This window comes from Ipomoea nil, unplaced genomic scaffold (assembly GCF_001879475.1).
Source record: "Ipomoea nil cultivar Tokyo-kokei standard unplaced genomic scaffold, Asagao_1.1 scaffold1834, whole genome shotgun sequence".
NCBI lineage: Eukaryota > Viridiplantae > Streptophyta > Magnoliopsida > Solanales > Convolvulaceae > Ipomoea > Ipomoea nil.
In genome coordinates, this window is record NW_017618262.1 from 1,733,198 (window position 1) to 1,754,493 (window position 21,296).

General features: G+C 33.0%; 2 protein-coding genes across 3 annotated transcripts; both read left to right on the top strand.

The window, feature by feature from the left end:
• The first annotated feature begins 4,603 nt into the window (after nucleotides 1–4,603).
• On the top strand, nucleotides 4,604–8,252 carry LOC109192963. 2 transcript variants are annotated; one of them, XR_002056178.1, is made up of 10 exons: nucleotides 4,605–4,817; nucleotides 4,913–5,085; nucleotides 5,241–5,345; nucleotides 5,458–5,514; nucleotides 6,147–6,227; nucleotides 6,886–6,920; nucleotides 7,233–7,322; nucleotides 7,417–7,573; nucleotides 7,651–7,851; nucleotides 7,935–8,252. XR_002056178.1 is itself a non-coding variant. In XM_019343691.1 (9 exons), exons 1-9 carry the CDS (start codon nucleotides 4,682–4,684, stop codon nucleotides 7,768–7,770), a joined length of 954 nt encoding a protein of 317 aa, XP_019199236.1. In that variant the 5' UTR covers nucleotides 4,604–4,681; the 3' UTR covers nucleotides 7,771–8,252. The 2 variants fall into 2 exon arrangements, 1 of the variants encoding a protein (XP_019199236.1); XM_019343691.1 differs by having other exon boundaries at nucleotides 4,604–4,817; nucleotides 7,651–8,252.
• Nucleotides 8,253–10,251: 1,999 nt separating this feature from the next.
• On the top strand, nucleotides 10,252–19,521 carry LOC109192958 (nicalin-1). The gene is made up of 14 exons (XM_019343678.1): nucleotides 10,252–10,663; nucleotides 12,606–12,775; nucleotides 12,986–13,092; nucleotides 13,577–13,643; nucleotides 13,769–13,858; nucleotides 13,965–14,129; nucleotides 14,219–14,359; nucleotides 15,071–15,148; nucleotides 16,629–16,741; nucleotides 16,825–16,885; nucleotides 17,881–18,048; nucleotides 18,548–18,649; nucleotides 18,806–18,895; nucleotides 19,048–19,521. Exons 1-14 carry the CDS (start codon nucleotides 10,372–10,374, stop codon nucleotides 19,108–19,110), a joined length of 1,707 nt encoding a protein of 568 aa, XP_019199223.1. The 5' UTR covers nucleotides 10,252–10,371; the 3' UTR covers nucleotides 19,111–19,521.
• The last annotated feature ends 1,775 nt before the right edge of the window (nucleotides 19,522–21,296 follow it).

Consider the following 21,296-nt stretch of genomic DNA (forward strand, 5'->3'; position numbering starts at 1 on the left):
AACTCATCCAAGGAATTTTATTATTCTAAAATTTGGTGAAGATCCCCTATTGGGGTTGCCCTAATGATTTCAAATTACCAATTTTAACAACATTGTAGTATTGTACTCCAAGAGCAACCCCAATAAGGGAATTGTTCACGAATTTTAAGTGACAAATGCCTACATGGAAGAAAGAGAAACATGAGGGCATCCTCAATAGTTGGGGATTTTATCCCACATTTTTGTGGGCCCCAACATCCACCTCATAATCCACTATCTCACTCAATCACAAAATCTCTTTTTCCCATTAGTTTTAAGTTTTTGCAAAACTTTTTATAGAACCACCATTTTATATCTATATTTTAATTACTTGTATTTGTCCCGTGCGATGCACGGAAAATATGTTATAAAAAGATACACTATATGAGGTTTATTCATATATAAAATTTTTGTTATTTAATAATTATTATGTGTGAATTCCTATGATAAAATTATGAACATAAATATATTTACAATTAAAATAATATTTAAGGTGGGTGATTACTACAAATCTTAAATTATATTAAAAATTTAGTACATAGTATTTAATATTATAAATTTTTAAGAACTTAGTAAATTACAATAGTAATTGAATTACAATTTTAGAGTCACCACGGATCAAATTTTTTAGACCTTTGAGATTTCTAACTTTAGATGTAGCAATATACAATTGACCTTTAAAGACAAAAATCATAATCTTAGTCAGAACATTGATTTTTTTCTTCCAAATACTATCGAATTAAGTGTGTAATCAATAAAATATGAGAACTAATAATTCGAGAATATAATCTTATTGTTACTAAGCCTACTTCACGTCAATTAAGTTTGAGAGTGTTGTTGGATAGTATCCGATGAATCCACGAATAACGCATCTTTGTCTCCGTAGTCCTCAATATGCACATCAACAATCTTAAATATTAAGCCACATAGCTATGCTATATATTAATTTCAAACTTATGGACTTTGGGGTTGCATGCATGCTTCTTAAAGCCATATGGTCTTATGAAAATTAAATGCAACATTCAATTTTCACAAGACCATATAGCTTTATTATATATAGGATAGGATAGGATAGGATTTCTTTATTTATTTGATTTATGATTTTATAATAAACATAAATGAGTGAACATATGTAATTATGAGATAATGCTATGAATGAACATACATAAATATGCGTATAACATATCTACAAATATAAATTTAATTTAATTAATAAAAATATTAATAAATTTAATAACAATAATTTAACTTTTTAAAAATAAAAATTTTAAAAAGTTAAGTTAAAAAAAAAAAAAAAGAAAGAAAGAAGTTGGCCGTTGCATCGTAAATAATAAAAAAAAGTACTCCGGCCACTCTCAATCTCTTGACATTTTTTTTTTAAACTCTGACAAATTTTGGGGGTGTTGTAGGAGAAAGATTTCTCCAAAATGCAACATCCCCATTTGTCAAAATGTCTTATGCCAGATTTTCGTGTTCCAAAAGTTTTGTAAAATCTTCCTTTTGGGAATGCCCTAAGAGAGAGAATAAAATATACTCCTGTAAATATGGGGTTCTTTGCAGAAAGTGGGGCCTATAAAAAATTAATACTAGATGCTATTATTTCGCGTGGGAATAACAGATGCGCCCAGCTGGGCACGTTTTTGGCGCTGTTTACGATATTTTTTTTTTTATTTTGGAAATCAAAATTTTATGTTTTACATTTTTCTTTTTTCTCTTTTCTCTCATCTTTTTTTTTTTTTTAAATTATACTTACAAAAACTCCTAAAAAAATACACCAAAATGCCCACTATTGAAAATCCCTTAATATTTGAGTTTTGAATCACACTAATAAATCACATCAATGTGTCTTTTCATGTTTTAATGTAAACAATAGTCAAAGGAAAATACTTAGTGTACTCCCATTTTAAACTCTCAACTTGTACTCCCTCTCACATGTTCTTGATGTAGACATTTTTCTGTGGACCCACATGATGAAAATAATCAATCCTAATTTGCCACCTCAGGGAGTATAAATGAGGGAGTACAATTTTGGGAGTCTATGTAGTATAACTCATAGTCAAAATTGTTCACTATGGAAGTATGGATCTACTTCCAATCTAATTAACCAAAGGAAAATATTTCATGTATTCCAAAAAAGTAAAAACTCCCAACTTTTATTTTTACTTGTGTTTAAATTTAATTGAAGGAGAACAAAAAAAAAAAAAAAGAAGAAATTAATAAACATCATGATTCCATATAAAATTGAACAATCAAAGCATGTCAAGTCATAAGAAACATAAAATGAAGGTATAAATTGAAAGTACATGTAAAAATACTCTTAACCAAATAACTCCTAAGGGGGCGTTTGGTTCAGGTTATATAACATAACCAAGGGAATGTAACATTCCAAAGCTCATATTCCTCTGTTTGGTTCACATTATCTCAGGGAATCTAACATTCCCCAAGAATGTCACATTCCCTCCACATAGAATTTTGAAGGGAATGTGATTCCCTTCAATTTCTAAGGTTATGTAAGATAACCTTGGTTATGTTAGTTTATCTCTCTCTCACACACACACACACATAAAATTATTTTTGTAATTATATATTTTTTTATTTTTATTATGTTAGGTTAGCATATAAAATAATTTTGTTTCTCAAGTTCAATATTTTAGTTAATATTTTAAAATCATGTAATTATATATGATACCATTATCTTATTTATTTATTTTAATTTTTAAATTTATTAAAATATATGAAAATATGTTAAGGATATTATAGTGTGTGAATAAAGATAACCCTAAACCAAACATGATTATATTACATACCAAATTTTAACCAAACACAGGAATCTAACATTCCCAGCAATCTAACATTCCCAGCAATCTAACATTCCCTAAGGTAATATGACATTCCGTGAACCAAACGACCCCTAAATCCATTCAATGGACGATACATGTCCGTTTAATTTGAATTTACACGTCAAATTCAAACAAGACACTACAAATTCCATTTTTAGAGTGTGTTTCACAATTCCAATATATATTGTTTATAATTTATAGATTTTTTATTTTATAATATATTCATTCCCGTTTATAAACACACATACCGCACATTTTTATGTAATTGTATGTCTTGAAAAAAAGTTAACATTTAATTTTATTATATAGTTTTAGTTTGCTCTTCTTTTATTTATTTATTTATTTTTTTATTGATCTCATATATTTTTCATAAAAAGAGCAAATACCAAATTTGGTCTTACGAGTATTAGTAAAATAACAGTTTTAATCCACATGTTTAATTCCTACTAATTTTCATCCACGATTATTATTTTAGTGCCAAAATTCATCACACCGGTCATTCCTCCATTTAAGTCATGCCGGAACTTAAAATATTTAAAGATATTTTTATTCTTTTCAACTTAAGATCTTAATTTGAGTATGAATAAAGGGATGTAAGCCCTAAGATTGATTCCGATTCGCAATTCTCTTCCTCATCCTACCTTAATTTAATGAGGAGAACTACGAACTGAGATCGATCTTATGACTTAAATCTCTTTATTCATATTTAAATTCAGATCTTAATTTGAAAATGACAAAAATACACTTAATAATTTCATATCTCTACATGTCTTAAACGAAGGAGTGACCAGAGTCATTAATTTTGGCAATAAAACAATAGTAGTGGATGAAAATTGATACTAAAAAATAGTAGTGAATGAAAATTGATATAAATTAAAGGAATAAGGGTCAAATAGGACATCGAACTGCACAAGATAATGCAATTAGGCAACTAAACCTAAAAAATCAACAATCGGGTCCCTAAACTAACCAATTTCAAACAAATCTTTCAATTTGTAGGTTTCCAACAGGTTAATAGGTCATCCTCCCAAATTAATTATTTTTTAAAAAATAAAATTTAAAAATTAATTATTTAATTATTATTTTTTTTTAAAAAAAAACAAACAGAAACGGCCGGAGACGAAGAAACTTCTTCGTCTCCCCGGCCGGAGACGAAGATTTCTTCGTCTCCGGCCATGGAGACGAAGAGTTTCTTCTTCTCCATGGCTGGAGACGAAGAAACTCTTCGTCTCCGGCCGTGGAGACGAAGAGTTTCTTCGTCTCCAGCCATGGAGAAGAAGAAACTCTTCGTCTCCATGGCCGGAGACGAAGAAATCTTCGTATCCTGCCGGGGAGACGAAGAAACTGGCCGGAGACGAAGAAGTTTCTTCGTCTCCGGCCGTTTCTGTTTTTTTTTTTTTTTTTTTTTTTTTTTAAAATTAATTAAATAATTAATTTTTAAATTTTATTTTTTTAAAAATAATTAATTTGGGAGGATGACCTGTTAACCTGTTGGAAACTTACAAATTGGAAAGTTTGTTTGAAATTGGTTAGTTTAGGGACCCGATTGTTGATTTTTTAGGTTCAGTGGCCTAATTACATTATCTTGTGCAGTTCGATGGCCTATTTGACCCTTATTCCTAAATTAAATATGTGAACCAAAACTGTCATTTTGATAATACTCGTGGAATCAAAATTGGTATTTGCTTTTATAAAAATATCTTTTACCAAAATAAAAAGTTGATGTTAGTCACATTTGCTAAGATACCCTCTTCCGCCTTTGGATATCATTGATTATAGAAGATATATCATTTGGAGGAGCAGAAGCAAGAGAACAAAAGTGTATGGCTATTTGCGCATTCAAAATGAACTCCGTTTCTGCAATCTTTACTACAACGCTGCCACTGAAATCCTCCACCCGGCGTCGTTTTAGCTCAACAATCCCAAGGGTGCTCTCTGTTATCAAAACATCTCCTCCTGGTACTCTTCTCTTACCGTCCCCATGTTAATTTGATTTTGAATTATAAATTTTGGATTTTTTTTTCTAAAAAATATGCTATGGGAATGGTTAATAGTGAGCGGAGTTGATGTGGATGAAGTTTTGAGAGACTTCTTGAAGGAAAGGAAATGCAATGGGGACTTGATAGCTAGAATTTCTGACAGAATTTGGCTAAGGGACATTGCCCCGAGCGTCGATGATACAGAATCTGGCACTGTATCTACTAACACTATTCAGTTATTGGAGGAGGTACTGATTGTATACATACATATGCATTCATGTTTATGCAAATGAATGAATGAATGAATGAATTCCCCTTTTGATATATTTTTCTTTCAATTTGAAGTATTCATTAGTTTTTACTAAACGGGCTATACGGTTAAAAGAAAGGAATGAAAATGCAGGCTTTAGGGGAAGAAAATGAGGGTGGATTTTTGAAATTGAAGAGCACCAGTGAATGGCTATCGGGTGAGGCGTCAGCGCCCATTAATAAGAAGAGGACCATAGAGGTATAGTTAGCAAACTATGGCTTTTCGGTTGTTAATCATGGGAAGGAAAGATTAGATATTTACGTGCTAGTTTCGTTAAGTCATTAACTGGTACTTGTAATGAAATGGACAGGAAATACGAGATGACAGTGAGAGAAGGAAAAGGCTGAACTTTCTCAGATACGAGGCTGTATGTTCTCTTTCAAACTCAAATCTCCCTTAGATACTTGTAGCTTGAGTTATAGTGGCATATAGTCTTGTTCATCAGTTTCTGGGAGTAACCAGAGTTGCCGTGTGGTTTATAAGGCTGTAGAAAATCATTATGGTGATTTTACACTTGTTGCTTTTATTTTTTGTCATTGAATTTTAGATCCTCCCTGGAAGCAAAGATACCCTTTCTATTTCTTCTCTGATGCAGCCACCTTTCAGCTTGAAGCTCTCATAGTATCTTGTATTTGATACTTATTAAAAACTTCGAAGTTTAATCTGCTCAGTTCCTTGATAGATTCATAAATAATTAAGTTCTTTAATTCTTTAATACAGAGTATTTTTCTGTATACTTTATATCCATAACTGATGTATTTATCATTTTGTGAAATTCTTCTCTAGTAAAGTCGCCACCTTCTTTTATGCTCAGCAGACGCTTGTAACTTGAGGTTAAGATGATTCTGGTAGCCCTGTACATACAGAACCTAAAAACAAGGCACTAGCATCTGCAAGTTCTTTAAGAATTACTGATGTGTTTTAATGTACTATTTATATTCACTCGGCAAAATTTCTTGTACTGAACAAAGGTTTTCACATTTTTAACTTTGGTTACAGCTGAAGAGGGACTTGCTATTTTTAACTGTGAGCATTGGGGCTGCTTGTGGGGGCTATTGCCTGGTAGCTTTATCACCACAGGTGATTTCTACTCCATATTATATTTTTTGAGTTATTCATATTTTAAAGAATGTGTGTGTAGGTGTGTATTCTACAAAGAAATTCTTGCCTTATTTTATGCATTAGCAAAATAAAGAAAATCAAACCTTTAATTTACTTACTGGAAATTGGAAAAATCTCATTACTCAATAACAAAGGATGAGACTCCACACAGTAAGAAATATTTGCCAATATGATGAATATTTGAATAGCGAAGCACAAATATCTTCCTAATTAATCTTCGGAAACCATATTAATGTAATTAATAATCTTAAAAATTTAGTGGTGCCTTTCTGTCTTGCTCTCCATCTACTGACCATTATTAATACAATTGAGATTTTGCAAAGTTTATTTTCCAGTTTTACCTACTTCTTGAGAAGGAAAGAATGGGGTTGTGTGTGTGTTTTATAGGTAATTTTACAGGTGTACCCAAGCACAAATGTACCAGAGACCTAGAAACATGAGTTGTGAAATTTTCCACAAAAGAAACCATGCTATTTGAGCTACAAAAACCCCCCATATAGTCATTGATAACATCCCAAAGAAAGAAATGATGGATCCCGCCCCCAAAAAAAGAAATTGTAGAAATTTGTGCGTTGTGTACCCTATATGATTGACTGGTTTTGCTTGTTCATTACAGGCTGCTCTCAGCTATGCAACAGGAGTGTGTTTCAGGTTGGGTCTGATATTTTTTGCTTAAAACATTTCTGCCAGTCATTTTGTCATTGTTAACCTGAGCTTGGCAAGTTTGGATAATTAAACATGATAGTGTTGAACTACTTAAGTCATAGAGGATATGCTTTGCCAAGAAGTTCTCATTCTTTGACACTAAAGTGGTGCCAGGAGCCATACATTATTCAATTGAACGTCTTGGCTAGTTCTATATATATATATATGTGTGTGTGTGTGTGTAAAACTGTACTTGTCTTCATATTCTTATTCTATGTATTACTGACTAACAAGTTTGGCTGATACATTTATGTGCAGTTGCATATACTTTCAACTCTTATGCCAACGTGCAGATAAGCTCTCAAAGGAAATGGTTCCAGAAATTTTCTTGAAAAAGAAACCAAAAAAGTAATTTTAAATCCATAAATTCATTAATTTTGACTGTGTGACTCAACTTGAAGTTTTGCAGACTTAAAGAAAGTTTGGACTAATTTTCTTACAGGATTGGAATTAGAAGTGAGGACTTGGAGGATATGTTTGTGAAATCTGTTAAGGGTAGTGGCATTGCTCTTTCATCTCCCAGACTTGTTTTACCCGCAGCAATATACGGATTATGGGAGTTATGCCAGCATTTCGCACATGATCTTGTTGACTTCCAGGTAACTGACCTAAAGCCGGTCTTCTGTAAGCTCTAAGTTTATCGTTGACTATCTTCTTTACTTTGTGGCGTACACAGCTGCTGCCTGCAATGGTTGGGTTGTTTGCGTATAAAGCTGCTGCTCTGGTGCAAGTGTATAGGGACAACGAAGACCTTCAATTTATTTTTCCCGAGAATGAAGAAGTGTCTGGTGACTGAGCGAAATTTTCACTAACACACATTCATATTTTGATCCATTGAAAGAGCTGGATATGTCGTCCTGGAACACACATCTTGCTGGTACACAATCTCTTTTCGGCTTTTGATATTTTGGTTTCTCGCCTTCCCTAATTCAACTCATCCAATGCTTTCTTTCTCTCAAGTATTGCGGCCCAGTGCAGAAGAAAACTAATGTTGAGACTGACTTAAGAATAGGGTATTTGTGTGTTGATGAAAATTCTTGACTTAATGTGGAAGCATGTTAGTCTCCAGTCTTTTGATAAGGAAGGAGGGGGTTCTGCGTTTGGTATATGAGATCATACTATCAGCTTGATGTACATAAGTGAGTTTCAACTCTCAACGGATCATGCAGTAATAGTATGAGTAATAATGTTAAGATTTCAAACTGAACAACTTTTTATTGTAATGAAAAATTTGGTGAGAGCTATTGTAGTGGTGATTATGTTACTTTCATCTTGTTAGCTGTTGTGTTGTGACTGGGTTTCTGTTACTTTCATTCTCTGTATTAGTATTTTTCACAAGAAATGTATATATGTTCAGATCTTTATAAGCGTTTGGTTGGAAGAAGGGAATTAGGGTGGAAAAGAACTGTAATTTGGTGGGAATTTAAATTCTATTGTTTGGTAGGCATGAATAAAATGATTGGAAATTAAAAGGGCATAAGTGAATAAAGATTAAATGTCCTTGTATAATAATAATAAGAATAATAATAATAATAAAGGTAAAATAGTAATTTACTATGGATTTGCAATTTCTTTTAACTAAACCATGGAATTGCAATTCCATGGAGTTTGGTAGGAATGAAATTATAATTCTATCCTACCAAACACTCCATTAATGTTCTTGTGATGAATGTGGCTATAAACCTGACTTCATTTTTGTGTTTAAAAGATATGTCTGATGCTTTTTGAAAATGTAGTTTAGTGGGTGAAGCATGATGAATTTAATTATTGTTAACATCTTATATATTGAGCCCGTCACGCATGGTTTCATAACACAATTGGTCTCTCATGTATAGTTTGGGGACCTATAATTACATTCATTACAATTTGTCTATCTTTATTCAACATCATCAAGTTAAAAAGGTTGAGCATGTAATTTTAATCACTTTTAGGCCCTGTTTGATAATATAATTAGCTTATCAGTCAATTTTGATTTGTTTGACTACTATTAGCTGTTTGACTTGGTTAAATAGCCAATATGAGTACTTGGTTAATCAGTTTCTTTTGCAACATCTTATTGTTTTAAAACGATAAAATTCAAAAATCTGCTCAATGCAGTTCTTTCAATTAACTTTAAAAAAAAAAAATTATATCAGCTAATTTTACTTAGCCAAAATGCTAAAAATACCTTTGTTTTTAGCGGATTCAATCAGTGTTTTGATGCCAAAGTGTCAAAACTTGAAACACAACTTTGAATACCATTTTTAGTTAACAATTTGGGAAAAAAACAAAATTATTTACCAAAACACCCTTATGATAAAAAGAATGTAAAAATAAATAATTCATGTTAGAAGACTCTCCTACGAAAGCATTTCACAATATATATTGCAAATAAGCAAGGAGCGTTCTCCCCCATTTATTATAGAAAGTATTGCAATGCTTCACATAAAACTACTTCATTACATTGTCCTTATATCAATTATATGTATTTTACATGTTAACTATTACAAGTAAATAGTTAATGTTATCATATACTTTCTTTGCAATAGTTAATACAATTCACTAATCAAAAGCGTTAATACAATTTTTATCTGTAAATTTACTAATTAATTACCCAATAATACCAATACAATGTGGAGGCATAATATGATAAAAAAAAATTTTGTATTAAAAGTAAAGGAAGTACAATAATATCAAAAGAGTTTTATAACTATTCTTCACCTCTTCTCCCAAGAATAGTTATAAAACTATAGTAAAGAGTTTTATAATAACTATGATAAAGGTGAAAGTTGATTAATAAATGTGAGGAGAAATAAACTTGTGGTCAGGGAGACGAAGAGACCTTCGTCTCCTGGCCATGGAGATGAAGGGTCTTCGTCTCTCCGGCCAGGGAGACGAAGGTCTTTGTCTCCATGGCAGGAGACGAAGATCGTCTCCGTGGCTGGAGACGAAGGCTGGAGACGAAGAACGGCCGGAGACGATTTCATCTCCGGCCGTTCTGTTTTTTTTTTTTTTTTTTAAATTAATTTTTTGTTTCAAATTATTTAAAAATTATTTTTAAAATTCGCAACCTACATAGCAGGTAAACATGTCATTTTAGACCTAATTGCATAAATTTGTGTAATTTAGGGACCTAATTGCATATTTTTTGAGTTCAATGACCTAATTATAGTTTGGTGTGCAGTTCAGTGGCCTATTTGACCCTTATTCCTAATTATAATTATAATTATTATATTATAATAATTATAATACTAATAATTGAATCAATATATCAAACAACACAAAATAATAATCACAAATCAGAACCCCGGCCAGCCGTCTGGCCCGCCAGTAAATTCTTTATTATCGTCCCAGATCAACCGGCCTCTGTTTACTGTTCTTCCAAAACCCTCACACTTCTCAGTCCAACTCTTCTGCGATGGCGAATGAACCGAGGAAGCCGGAAATGTTGACGCCGGTCTATTACTCGGTGATGGTTCTGGTGTTCGTGCTCGTAGCTTGCGTCGAGCTCGGCGATGCCGTCGCCGCCGTCGACGTCTACCGGCTCGTCCAGTATGATCTTTCCGGCGTCCCCTATGGATCTCGCATCGCCTCGCTCAACCATCACGCCGGCTCCTCGTTATTATCCCCGGGTGACGGCTCCTTTGCCGATCTATCACGATCGGTTATCATGCTTCCGCTTCGTGAACTGAATCTCACTCTCATCAAAGGTGTGCTACTGCTCATTGCCCAAACAAGCTCAGGCTTTCATTGTATTGAGTTGTAACATTGTTAGGTTACTATTAAATGCATTTTGACTCTTCGAAGTAAAAAAAGTCCAAGCTCCGAGAGAATTTTAAGTTCATTTGGATATTTATCTGTGCACCGTAAATCATTGAGCTGGATGATAGATATTCTTGTTTAATGTTTAAACATTTGTATGGTTGGAAGACTGTTGCTGTTTGCATATTCACAGAGCTATGAGTAGCTAGCCATTTTATGTTGGTGCATTTCATTAAATGTGGTTAGGCATGCTAGAAATGAAGTTAAAGCAGCAACTTATGCACCACAACCTTTTGGCGAGGCTTGACTATTTAGTTTTATGGGAGATAGAGATGAGAACTACATCATATGCCTTTTTTTCTTTTATATACGGAGTATTATAGATTGTAGATTGCAAGGGTCTTATGATGGATGGCCGGGTATGAAGTGAATACTTAATCATCTATGATCTGATTGGAGAAGCAGTGGGATATGCTATATAGGGTTTTATGATGGATGGGAGATAGAGATGAGAACTACATCATATATTTGTATGCATTTTTTTTTTAATTTTTTTAAATATTATAGAAAGTAGATTGCAGTATGATGAATGGGTATGAAGTGAATACTTACTCATCTGCGATCTGATTGTATGATATGCTAAATAGCGTTTAGTAGAAACACATATAGTTATTGAAAGAAACCTTAGTGCAGGTAAAGGGAGGAAGAAAAAGGTGACTAGTCTGGCATTGATGCCTAGCAACTTCCCCAAGTGGTTTTCATCTTTGTCTTTACTGATTGACAATTGTGTTGGGATAAAATTATTGCATCATCACAAAATCAAGTCAATGATAACATAGATTCTTGAACTGGAAAGAAGAATATTGCCTTTTTTCCCTCATCTTTTGGAGATTACTTTTGCTGTTCTCTTTAAATAAACACACTTCTTTGTTTGCATATATTACCTTTTCTTCCTCATATTTTGGTGACAAGTCTTTAATTACATTGAAGATGTGGCTCAAACGTAAGGCATGGAATTTCAACTATTGAAAACACGGGAAACAAAAGTTATATCATGCTTCAGCAGCTTCACTATTAAAAGACAAAGTAAAATAAAACTTTTTGCAAGCCTAGGGCATGATTCTTTTCCTATCGTTTTATCTGATTACTAACTGTTCTTAATGCTTATCACACAAAATATGTTTTTAAACACACGTGAATATTATTCAAAAATAAATTATTTCCAGATGCTACCTTCTGTTAACTTCCATATTATGGTATGAATGTGTGAGTTAACTAAAAAGATGTGGTAGAATAAGATTTGGAGAAAATAAACATATTTTGCAAGATTTATAGTTTTGTTTTAGCCAGGATGCTGGCTTCTTAATAAAGAGGCATTTTTCTCTTATTTGGTTTGAAAACAATGTATATTTTTACTGCATCCTAATGTCTTATTCTAAAGCAGAAAAAGCTCCAAACAAGCTGGGTCAAAGTATGCATGTAGTTGACCAGATTATTATTATTATTATTAATTATTAATTATAATAATAATAATAATAATAATAATAATAATATTATTATTATTATTATTATTATTATTATTATTATTATTATTATTATTATTATTATTATTATTATTATTATTATTATTATTATTATTATTATTACTTACATGGAAAAACTATTTTAATTTTTGTCGACTTGCTTCATTGACTGTGTTTTCCAGTTATTAAGTGTCTGAAAAGTGAGCACTTTGGTTACACTTCAATTTACGTAACATAGACCTCCAAACTTAGTTGTGTCCCTTTTCAATTTCCAATTTTCCTTCTGCATAAAATGTGCTTTTGTAATTTCGTCATTTTGGTCTTTTTAACTAAGATTGCTTTTTCCTAATCTGTAATCTTATGGCAGAATATATTGGACAGAATAAGCTTTTAGGGGGTTTACTGTTGTTACTCCCTCCAAAATTTAGTCCAGATAACCTGGACACTGCTGGTGGAGCTGATGTTAATTCTGAAATAGACCTCACAAGGAACATATTGAATGAGCTGGAGCAGTTGCTTATTCATGTCAACATCCCGGTGAGTGAATAGGTGCATTTTCTGAAATTTTTTCATAAATTTTATGATGGTTGCCTACTTGCCTTTGCATTGTTTTTTTTTTTTTTTTTTTTTTTTTTTTTTTTTTTTCTCAGTTCTCTGGTGTTTTGAATGATAAGTTTTACTTTACTTTTTGTCACCGTCTTTCTAACGTAATGCAATGTTATTCAATGCTGTTGTAATCTGTTCCAGTATCCCGTTTATTTTGCTTTCGAGGATGATAATATCAATTCTGTACTAGCTGATATCAAGAGAAGTGATGATGCTCTTGGTCAGCCTGCAACAGCCACAACAGGCGGGTTAGTAGATTAACTTATTGTTTTGTGAAATATTGTACTTGGGTTATTGTTTTTGCTTACAAGTGTTTCTTTATGTACTTGATTTGCACGCTCTTGTTGCTTTTGAATTTAAATTTAAATTTTTATAAATTTTTGTGTTCCCAGAAATAGGTTCTTCTTTTCTTAAATTGTATCGAAACCATGACTATGCGTTCTCTTTTGAAACATAAAAATTTCTTATTGTACTCCAATTAGAAAAGCTGGTTATATTGTTTTAGAACGATATGGTTATATCTGTGAGGTCTTGAAAGTCATGAAAATGCTTTTCCCTTTTTTTCTGGATTTGAGCCAAGAATATTGTATTGGTTCCTCCATTTCAATGCTTGCTGATCTTTCATTTGTCATTTCTCGTTATTAACATGCATCAGGGAAATTGCATGCCAATCTTAATGCTAATATTGGATTATTGTCATCATTTTACTAAACAAGTAATTGCACCTTACAGATTCAAGTTTGTTGTTTCTGCTCGAGAACCAAAGAAAATTGCATCTCCCACCATTTCAAATATTCAGGTTTTTGTTAATTGTCCATCACTCATCGATTATTCTAATGTTCACAGGCATCGTCTATAAGTTGTCCTTGAAACTATTTAGGATGTTTGAAATTTTAGTGAATTTATTCAGTTGTTAACTATCAGGGATGGTTACCTGGCTTGAAAAGTGATGGAGAGAGCCAACTCCCAACTATTGCCATAGTTGCATCATATGACACATTTGGAGCTGCACCAGTAAGTTATTTTATTTTATTTTTTTAAAAACCTTTCTTTTGTAATTTGTTTTACATTTGAAGGGCATTTTGCATGACAACCTAATATAGAAATTTTATGTTGGTAGGCATTGTCTGTTGGGAGTGATAGTAATGGAAGTGGTGTTGTGGCACTTCTTGAATTAGCTAGGTTGTTTTCCATTCTTTATTCAAATCCCAAAACAAGAGGCAGGTACAATTTACTTTTTGGGTTGACATCTGGCGGACCTTATAACTACAATGGAACTTATAAGGTGCCTCCCTTTCCTGATTTGCTTTCTCATTGCTGGTATGGATCAGATATCTTTCCATTTACTGACTTTTTTAATTTTGACATTTGCAGTGGCTTCGGAGTTTTGACCAACGTTTACGTGAGAGTATAGATTATGCTATTTGCTTGAATAGCATTGGCTCATCTAACAACGACTTATGGATGCATGTGTCTAAACCTCCCGAAAATGCGTACATAAAGCAAATCTTTCAGGTAGGGTGGAATGACTTCAAGTTAAAAACCTAAAGAGGAATTCCAAAGTGTGCTACTTTAGTAAACTATGATATCAGGTTGCATTGGTAAATAATGTCTGTCACCAAATCCCTGGATGCTTCTTTGTCTGCTTGTGGCCCTGTTCTTCATGCAAGCCTGATAGAGCATGCTTCTAGAATTCTCTTTAACATGACGATGCTCAACACTCAAATTATTGGTTGACCATTAGTATCTTGAACAACAAAATGTTTTTTCACTACAGTTTTTGACTTGGTTGGTTTTACTCTAGAATGTTTTTGAGTTTTGATCTTTGCTTGATGGGCAGTGGTTGTCTAATTGTTTCCTTTATATTCTTTATTTTGAAAAGAAATCACTTTTCCTTTGACAAACTCAGATCAATCTTTAGAGTGCTCTGGAACTTCTGAGCCAAATGCGACTTTAAGTCACACTTTAGTACTTTACAACCAAGTCCTGACATTGTCTTCTGCAAATGTGATGAAATATCATATTCTGTAAATGTGTTTTTGAAACACATTTTATAACAGCTGCATTTAATAAACTGTTGTTCAAATTAGTGTACTTTGAGAAATTCCTCAAAACCTAAAAACACTTAAATATCATATGCCAGCTATTGCTGAAAGAAACCTTTGGCAATTGACCAAATAAGATTACTTTGGACTTCTTTCTAGACTAATGACTGGATTTCTGCAGGGCTTTTCTAATGTTGGAGAAGAATTGGGGGTTAAAGTTGGTCTTAAACACAAGAAAATCAATATCTCTAATCCTCGAGTAAGTAGATGTCTCTGGTCCTCTGCAAATTAGACTCACTGCAAATGTTTATTTTGCACAATATTGTTGTTCTTTCACGAAGGTCTTCTTAATGCTAGGAAGTTTTTTTTTTTTTTTTTTTTTTTTTTTTTTTTTGGGTGCATCAAATGAATTTTATTTTATTTTGTTATATCATTTGGTTTATAATGAAATTGATCCTGATATTTGATTTGATGAAACAATATCACACTTGGATCATATATCTATAGCTTCCTTGTCTCTATGCTGCATTTGAATATGCCGTGTAATTATTGATTTTTCATGGGGATCACATAATTTTGTTGATTTGAGTTTTTATTTGCTCCATGTTTCCAAGGTTCTAATTTACTCTAGTATGTGCAAAGTTCCTTAAAAGAAAAGATAAATTAGTAGAGTTGAAATAAGGAGAAATCAAAGAGTGTAGTTACAGAGAGTACTGAAATATGTGCTTGTAATTTATTTTGTCAATTATTATTTATAAATCTGTATGCAAGCATGTGATATTCTTATTAGCAATGAATGCATTACTCACTTTCAATTAATAAGGATCTCTGTGTTTCCAAGTACACATTGCGCCTCTTCCTTCTTCAGCTAGCACAAAATGTGAGCATTTAACCAGTATTCCAAACATAATCTTAACAAAATAAGAATATTAGCTCTGAACTAGATTTGGGGTAAGTGGACCTCAATGGAAATACAGTTATACAAATTTCTTGGTGAAGAAAGTGTAAAGCCTTTCTGGATGAAATGAAAAGTTTGCTCCTTTTGCATCCTAAAGTGGAGTAGCATTTTTCAGAACATGATCTTCCAAATAAATTTCTTCTTCCCAACTTATTGGGTGAATAAATTTAAGAACTATGGCTTTAAAAGTGAATGGTAGAGCATTTGGTAAAACCTATAGGATGGAAATAATAGGAGTTTAGAAGAAAAGATTTCTTAACTATTTTCTCCCTCTGATGCAGATTTTGCTGGCATCAGATTTATTATTTCCCTGGGGTGAAAGGAATTTGTGCATAAAATCAATTAACACTAAATGAACTCCTTGACTTCTTATTCTGGACACATCGCCATAATATATCATAGGTTCCTGAACTAGATCAGAGAGCTGGCATGGTTTTAAGTGTATAATTAAAATGTCTTGTTTCCCACTGAATGCTGACTGCAAAGTGCAAACTATTTATCTACAAATTATAGCCTGTCTAATATTTCAGGAATAATTTTTTTAAGGAATTATTATCATTTTTGTGATATTTTCTATTTTCCTGATTTGCATGTCCTGTTAAGCCCACTCACCCGTTGTGAATCATTCTTTAGTAACATCTTTGCTTGCAAGGTGAAGTAAATTTAAAGTTGTGTGCTGCAAGTCACCAGAACGTGTCTTTTCATGAACCAACTGTTAATAAAAAGCTGCATAGTGTATTCGGTTGTTTTACTGTGCTGAAGTTACTAAGAAATGCTGTAGGTAGCCTGGGAGCACGAACAATTCTCAAAGCTAAGAGTGACTGCTGCAACCCTTTCTGAACATTCTGCTCCACCTGAATTGCTAGAAAGTACCGGAGGTCTCGCTGATAACAGGTTATGACTTATTCTTAATCTATCTTTTGTTTATGACGTATCATCTTGATACTTATTTACTAAATTCATGACTCATTATGCAGACATTCTGTCAGTGAAGCCTCAATCATTCAGGGTGTCAAGCTTGTTGCCAAAAGTTTAGCCGTAAGTCGGATGTTAATGCTTTCTGATAGATGGTTCACGTATTTATTCTCTGCCCACTTATTCCTATAGATAGATAAAGTATGTAACTTAAACATTTGTATATCCTGAGTTCATGACACAAAGCTACTGCAAAGAAATTCCCCTAAATTATGTAATGCAAAACCTGCTAATCTTTATGTTTTCTATAACATAATCTAATCCTGAACTCCATAATAAAATCATTATGATCCTTTTATTTTTATTTTTCTTTCCTTCCTAATGATAATTGAGGGTGTATTCTATCTGGAATATTCTCATAGTATCTCAGGATGCAATTTGGAACACTAAAATATTATTCACATTATGCATCTTCACCTCAGTCCTAGACTTGATTCTTTTCATAGTACTCTGTATTATGTAAAATGAATAAATGAAGCTTGATAGTTTTCAAGAGTATAACACATATATAATGCATTCTATTCTTTTAAAACAAAGTGACAATCCCTTATCTGCTTTCTGGTCTTAGAGTAATCAGTTTTCTTATATTTCAATTCTTTGTTATTCATTTGCCCCTTGGGACCATTCTTTAAACAACACCATCTAATTTGCACAAAGTTCACAAAGTTGTTGCTATATAAATATTTTTCACCCAATTACTAACATTATGGGGAGAACCACTCTTCTATACAGGATTGGCTGAACTTTGTTGTTCAAATATAAATTTAATATGTAATTTGCATTTTTTTTTAATATTATAATTGTCTTTGCAAACTGTTTACAGAGGTGCAAGAGGTCGATCATTTGAGTTAGTGTTTGGTGAAATCTGTGACTTCTGCATTTTTTCCAAACTCCATTTTGTGTTGAATAATGAGTATTTATGGTTTGGGTTTTAGCATTTTAGAATATTGGACACTTCTATAATGAACCACCACTTGAATTTGTCATGACTGCAACTCTTTGAAGTAATATTCTAAAAGATGTTTTTAATTTTTCTAACAAAATTTCTTTATCCACAGAAGCACATCTACGGCCATGAGGGGAAGAACATTAACATATTTGCAGATGGTAGTAGCTTAGCTATCAATCCCTTTTATATACGTTCTTGGATGGATCTGCTATCAACAACACCTCGAGTGGCACCATTCCTCTCAAAAAATGATCCACTTATCATGGCATTAAAAAAGGTAATATTAGAAAACGTTGTATCTTAGACAATTTTCATTATAATAATGGATGTGATATTCCTATATGTTGCTTTACGCTACATGTTATTTTTAGGGTGAAGTTTTCCAAAGAGTGGTTCTATGTATTTTTAACCATGCACTTTGCTCCATTCAGTGGACAACTCTATAAATCAGTATATTTGAACCTGCCTAGGACCCACGGTGCAGGAGCCTTATGCATTTTGTATGGTTTTGGAATTAACATCATTGGTACAATGAGTGCTGTGGATGTCAAATGTTGTTATGGTGGGAAAATAAGTCTAGTCATTCCTTCAGAAAATATTCTTGCATTTCTTCAAGATATAATATCCTGTTGCTCAAATTCATCTGTTGCTGACCTTAATACATGATTAGCTAACCAGCCAATTTTTATATGAATAGAGATACCAAATTCCCACCCTTCAGTATCTACATGTATGTACTAGGCCTAACCAAGTGCACACTTTTTATTTGCTGGCAGGAATTAGCTGATCATACTGCTGATGTCAGTGTACAGCATGAGGTGCTTGATGGAATGTTCACCTTTTACGACTCAACAAGTAGCAAATTGCATATATATCAGGTTTCTATTTTTAATCATAAAAAATGCAGTATCTCACTAAAACATGTCTTAGGTTCAATCCTTAGTCTATTGCAAATGTCCTCGGAGGGAATGCCTGCTATTTATTTCGTTGTCTTTATTTTCATAACTGCTGGATAATGTTATGGATCTTTGCAGGTTGCCAGCGTGACATTCGACTTGCTTTTGCTATTAGCGCTAGGATCATACTTGATTACCCTTTTCTGTTTTCTAGTAATCACAACCAGGGTATGCTTTCTGAGTTCTAGAAAGATTTTTCTACTTTTTAGATTCTAACAATTTGATGCTAGACTTCAGTACTTCACTAGTATTAAATTTTATATTATGTTTCAAATGGAGACCGGAAAATATCTAACAATTTCAATGATAATGCTTGACAGGGTCTTGATGATCTCATCAGTATATTTCGCCGACCACCCTCCCGAAAGGTGAAAACTGCCTAATTAGTGAAGCAGGATTTATAGCAGAGGGGAGTGGGAATCATGGCAGATTTGGCAGGGTAGTCTGGCTTTTCTTGGCCCAAAGTAAAATTTGCCTCGTCAGTTTTCATACTCGTTTCTAGTTCAATCGAAGTACCCACTAGAAGTGAAAAAAAAATTGTGCTAAAAAGGAGATATCCGGTCTAACTTTGGAGGATGGAGGGAATTAGTTTTCTGATAACAAATTTTGTTGTGTACTGTGTAATCTTATTGCCTGGCTTTTCAATAGGGCCCTGCATTTTTAGCCACATTTTTATAAGGGTTTTGTAATTTTTGTTTGCTTGTTTTAGGAAGTTAAAAGACAGGTTGGAAGAAATGATTAATGACTACTTTGATAAACTCTTAACTCTATAAAGGGATCATGCTACTCTGCTAGTTTGTGTTCCACATGATCAAAATGGGTCGTCAAAATATGAACTTCAAATTGCACACATCAAAATGAGTCGTTATCTAGTTTAGTCTGCACATGGTGATGGTTTCTTCATTGTTTTGACAACTAATAATTTGGACAAGTGACCCACCAATCCACCATGGTTTCCACCAATATGCTCTCTAGGGCTTTGTAATTTTTGTTTGTTTGTTTAGGAAGTTGAAGACAGCTTGGAAGTGATTAATGATTACTTCTGATAAACTCTTAGCTCTATAAAAGGATCATGCTTGATTAAGGTGCCCATGATCAAAATGGTGGGTTATTGAAAATGTGAACTTGGTTGTCATTCGGTTTAGTTTGCACATGATTGATATTTTTTTTTTGAATGCGACTCTATTACAAGGTAGTATTGATGATATTTTATTTATTTATTTTGTTAGTAGTTTTGACAACTGGAGTCCTGATCATTTGGATAAGTGACTCGCCATGGTTGCCACCAATCTGCTTTCTTGATTATACACGGTTACCTCAGCATATATGTGACCACGTGGGAGAAGCCTCAAGTTTAATTCTGATGGAGCGATTGGTAAACACTAATTAATTCATCGGAGGGGAGGCCTAATTCGTGATGCAATGAGATATTGGTTGGTGGAGTCCATGTATCTTATTGACTTCTATAGTATAGTGGAAACTAAGTTATGGGCGGTTCTCAAAGGTATGAAGATTGCTTAGGATAGAGAATTTCGGGAAAGTAATGTTAGAGTATGCCTCTGACTTGGGTGTGAGTTGATTGACTACAAGTGAAATGCCAAAAAAATGCAAGGATCGCCGTGCAATTTGGTGGAATGTAACTTGAATACCAATGAGTTGTCCATGTAACTTGTAAGGCATGTATTTTAAGATTTAAGAAGAGAACGACACAAGACATTGATTTTTTAGTAAGAAAAATGTGAAATCGGTCTCTGGTGGGATTTGATTATTGGTTTCTTGTGATAAATTTTACATCTGTGACCGAACTACCCATTCGGACGGATAGTTATGCTGTGCATCTGTATGCACCATGCATGGTGCATACGGATGCAAAAACGACGTCGTTTTATTAAAAACGCGCGTCTCCCCTTAAAAAAAAAAATTCAGGTTCGATTCCAGCAACAACATTATGTTGTTCATTTATTCTGGAATTTTAGTTCATAGATTATGAAATTTTAGTTCATTGATTCTGGAATTATAGTTCATCGATTTTGGAATTGTAGTTCATCGATTCTGAAATTTTAGTTCATAGATTATGGAATTTTAGTTCATTCATTCTGAAATTTTTAGTTCATAGATTAGATTCTAGAATTATAGTTCATCGATTCTGGAATTATAGTTCATCGATTCTGGAATTTTAGTTCATATGTTGTTGTTGGGAATCGAACCTGATTTTTTTTTTTTTTTTTTAAGGAGAGACGCGCGTTTTTAATAAAACGACGTCGTTTTTGCATCCGTATGCACCATGCTGGTGCATACGGATGCACTGCATAATTTGCCCATTCGGACAAGGCAGTGATTTTCTTGCTAAAGAGGTTTATCGACAAGATTATGGGCTTTAGGCGATGAGGCAATGCTTATGGAGGAAGTAGTGGTTACTTGGGTGCTTTTCTTTCTTCATTAACTAAAAAGAAAGTCTTTAATCACATTTCTTCAAATTATAAAGCATGCAAATAATGTGAAAAAAATAATCTTAATTTGGATAATAAAAATTCTTTCCCTATTCATATTTTGGATCGCTTATAATGTG

Bases quoted from the DNA above. Each gene is read 5' to 3' on its own strand.
- LOC109192963 (XM_019343691.1), top strand. From the start codon at position 4,682: ATGGCTATTTGCGCATTCAAAATGAACTCCGTTTCTGCAATCTTTACT. The intron at 5,346-5,457 runs GTATAGTTAGCA...TGAAATGGACAG, and splicing joins ATAAGAAGAGGACCATAGAG to GAAATACGAGATGACAGTGA. The intron at 7,574-7,650 runs GTAACTGACCTA...TGGCGTACACAG, and splicing joins ATGATCTTGTTGACTTCCAG to CTGCTGCCTGCAATGGTTGG.
- LOC109192958 (XM_019343678.1), top strand. From the start codon at position 10,372: ATGGCGAATGAACCGAGGAAGCCGGAAATGTTGACGCCGGTCTATTAC. The intron at 10,664-12,605 runs GTGTGCTACTGC...ATCTTATGGCAG, and splicing joins GAATCTCACTCTCATCAAAG to AATATATTGGACAGAATAAG. The intron at 16,742-16,824 runs GTTATGACTTAT...CTCATTATGCAG, and splicing joins GGAGGTCTCGCTGATAACAG to ACATTCTGTCAGTGAAGCCT.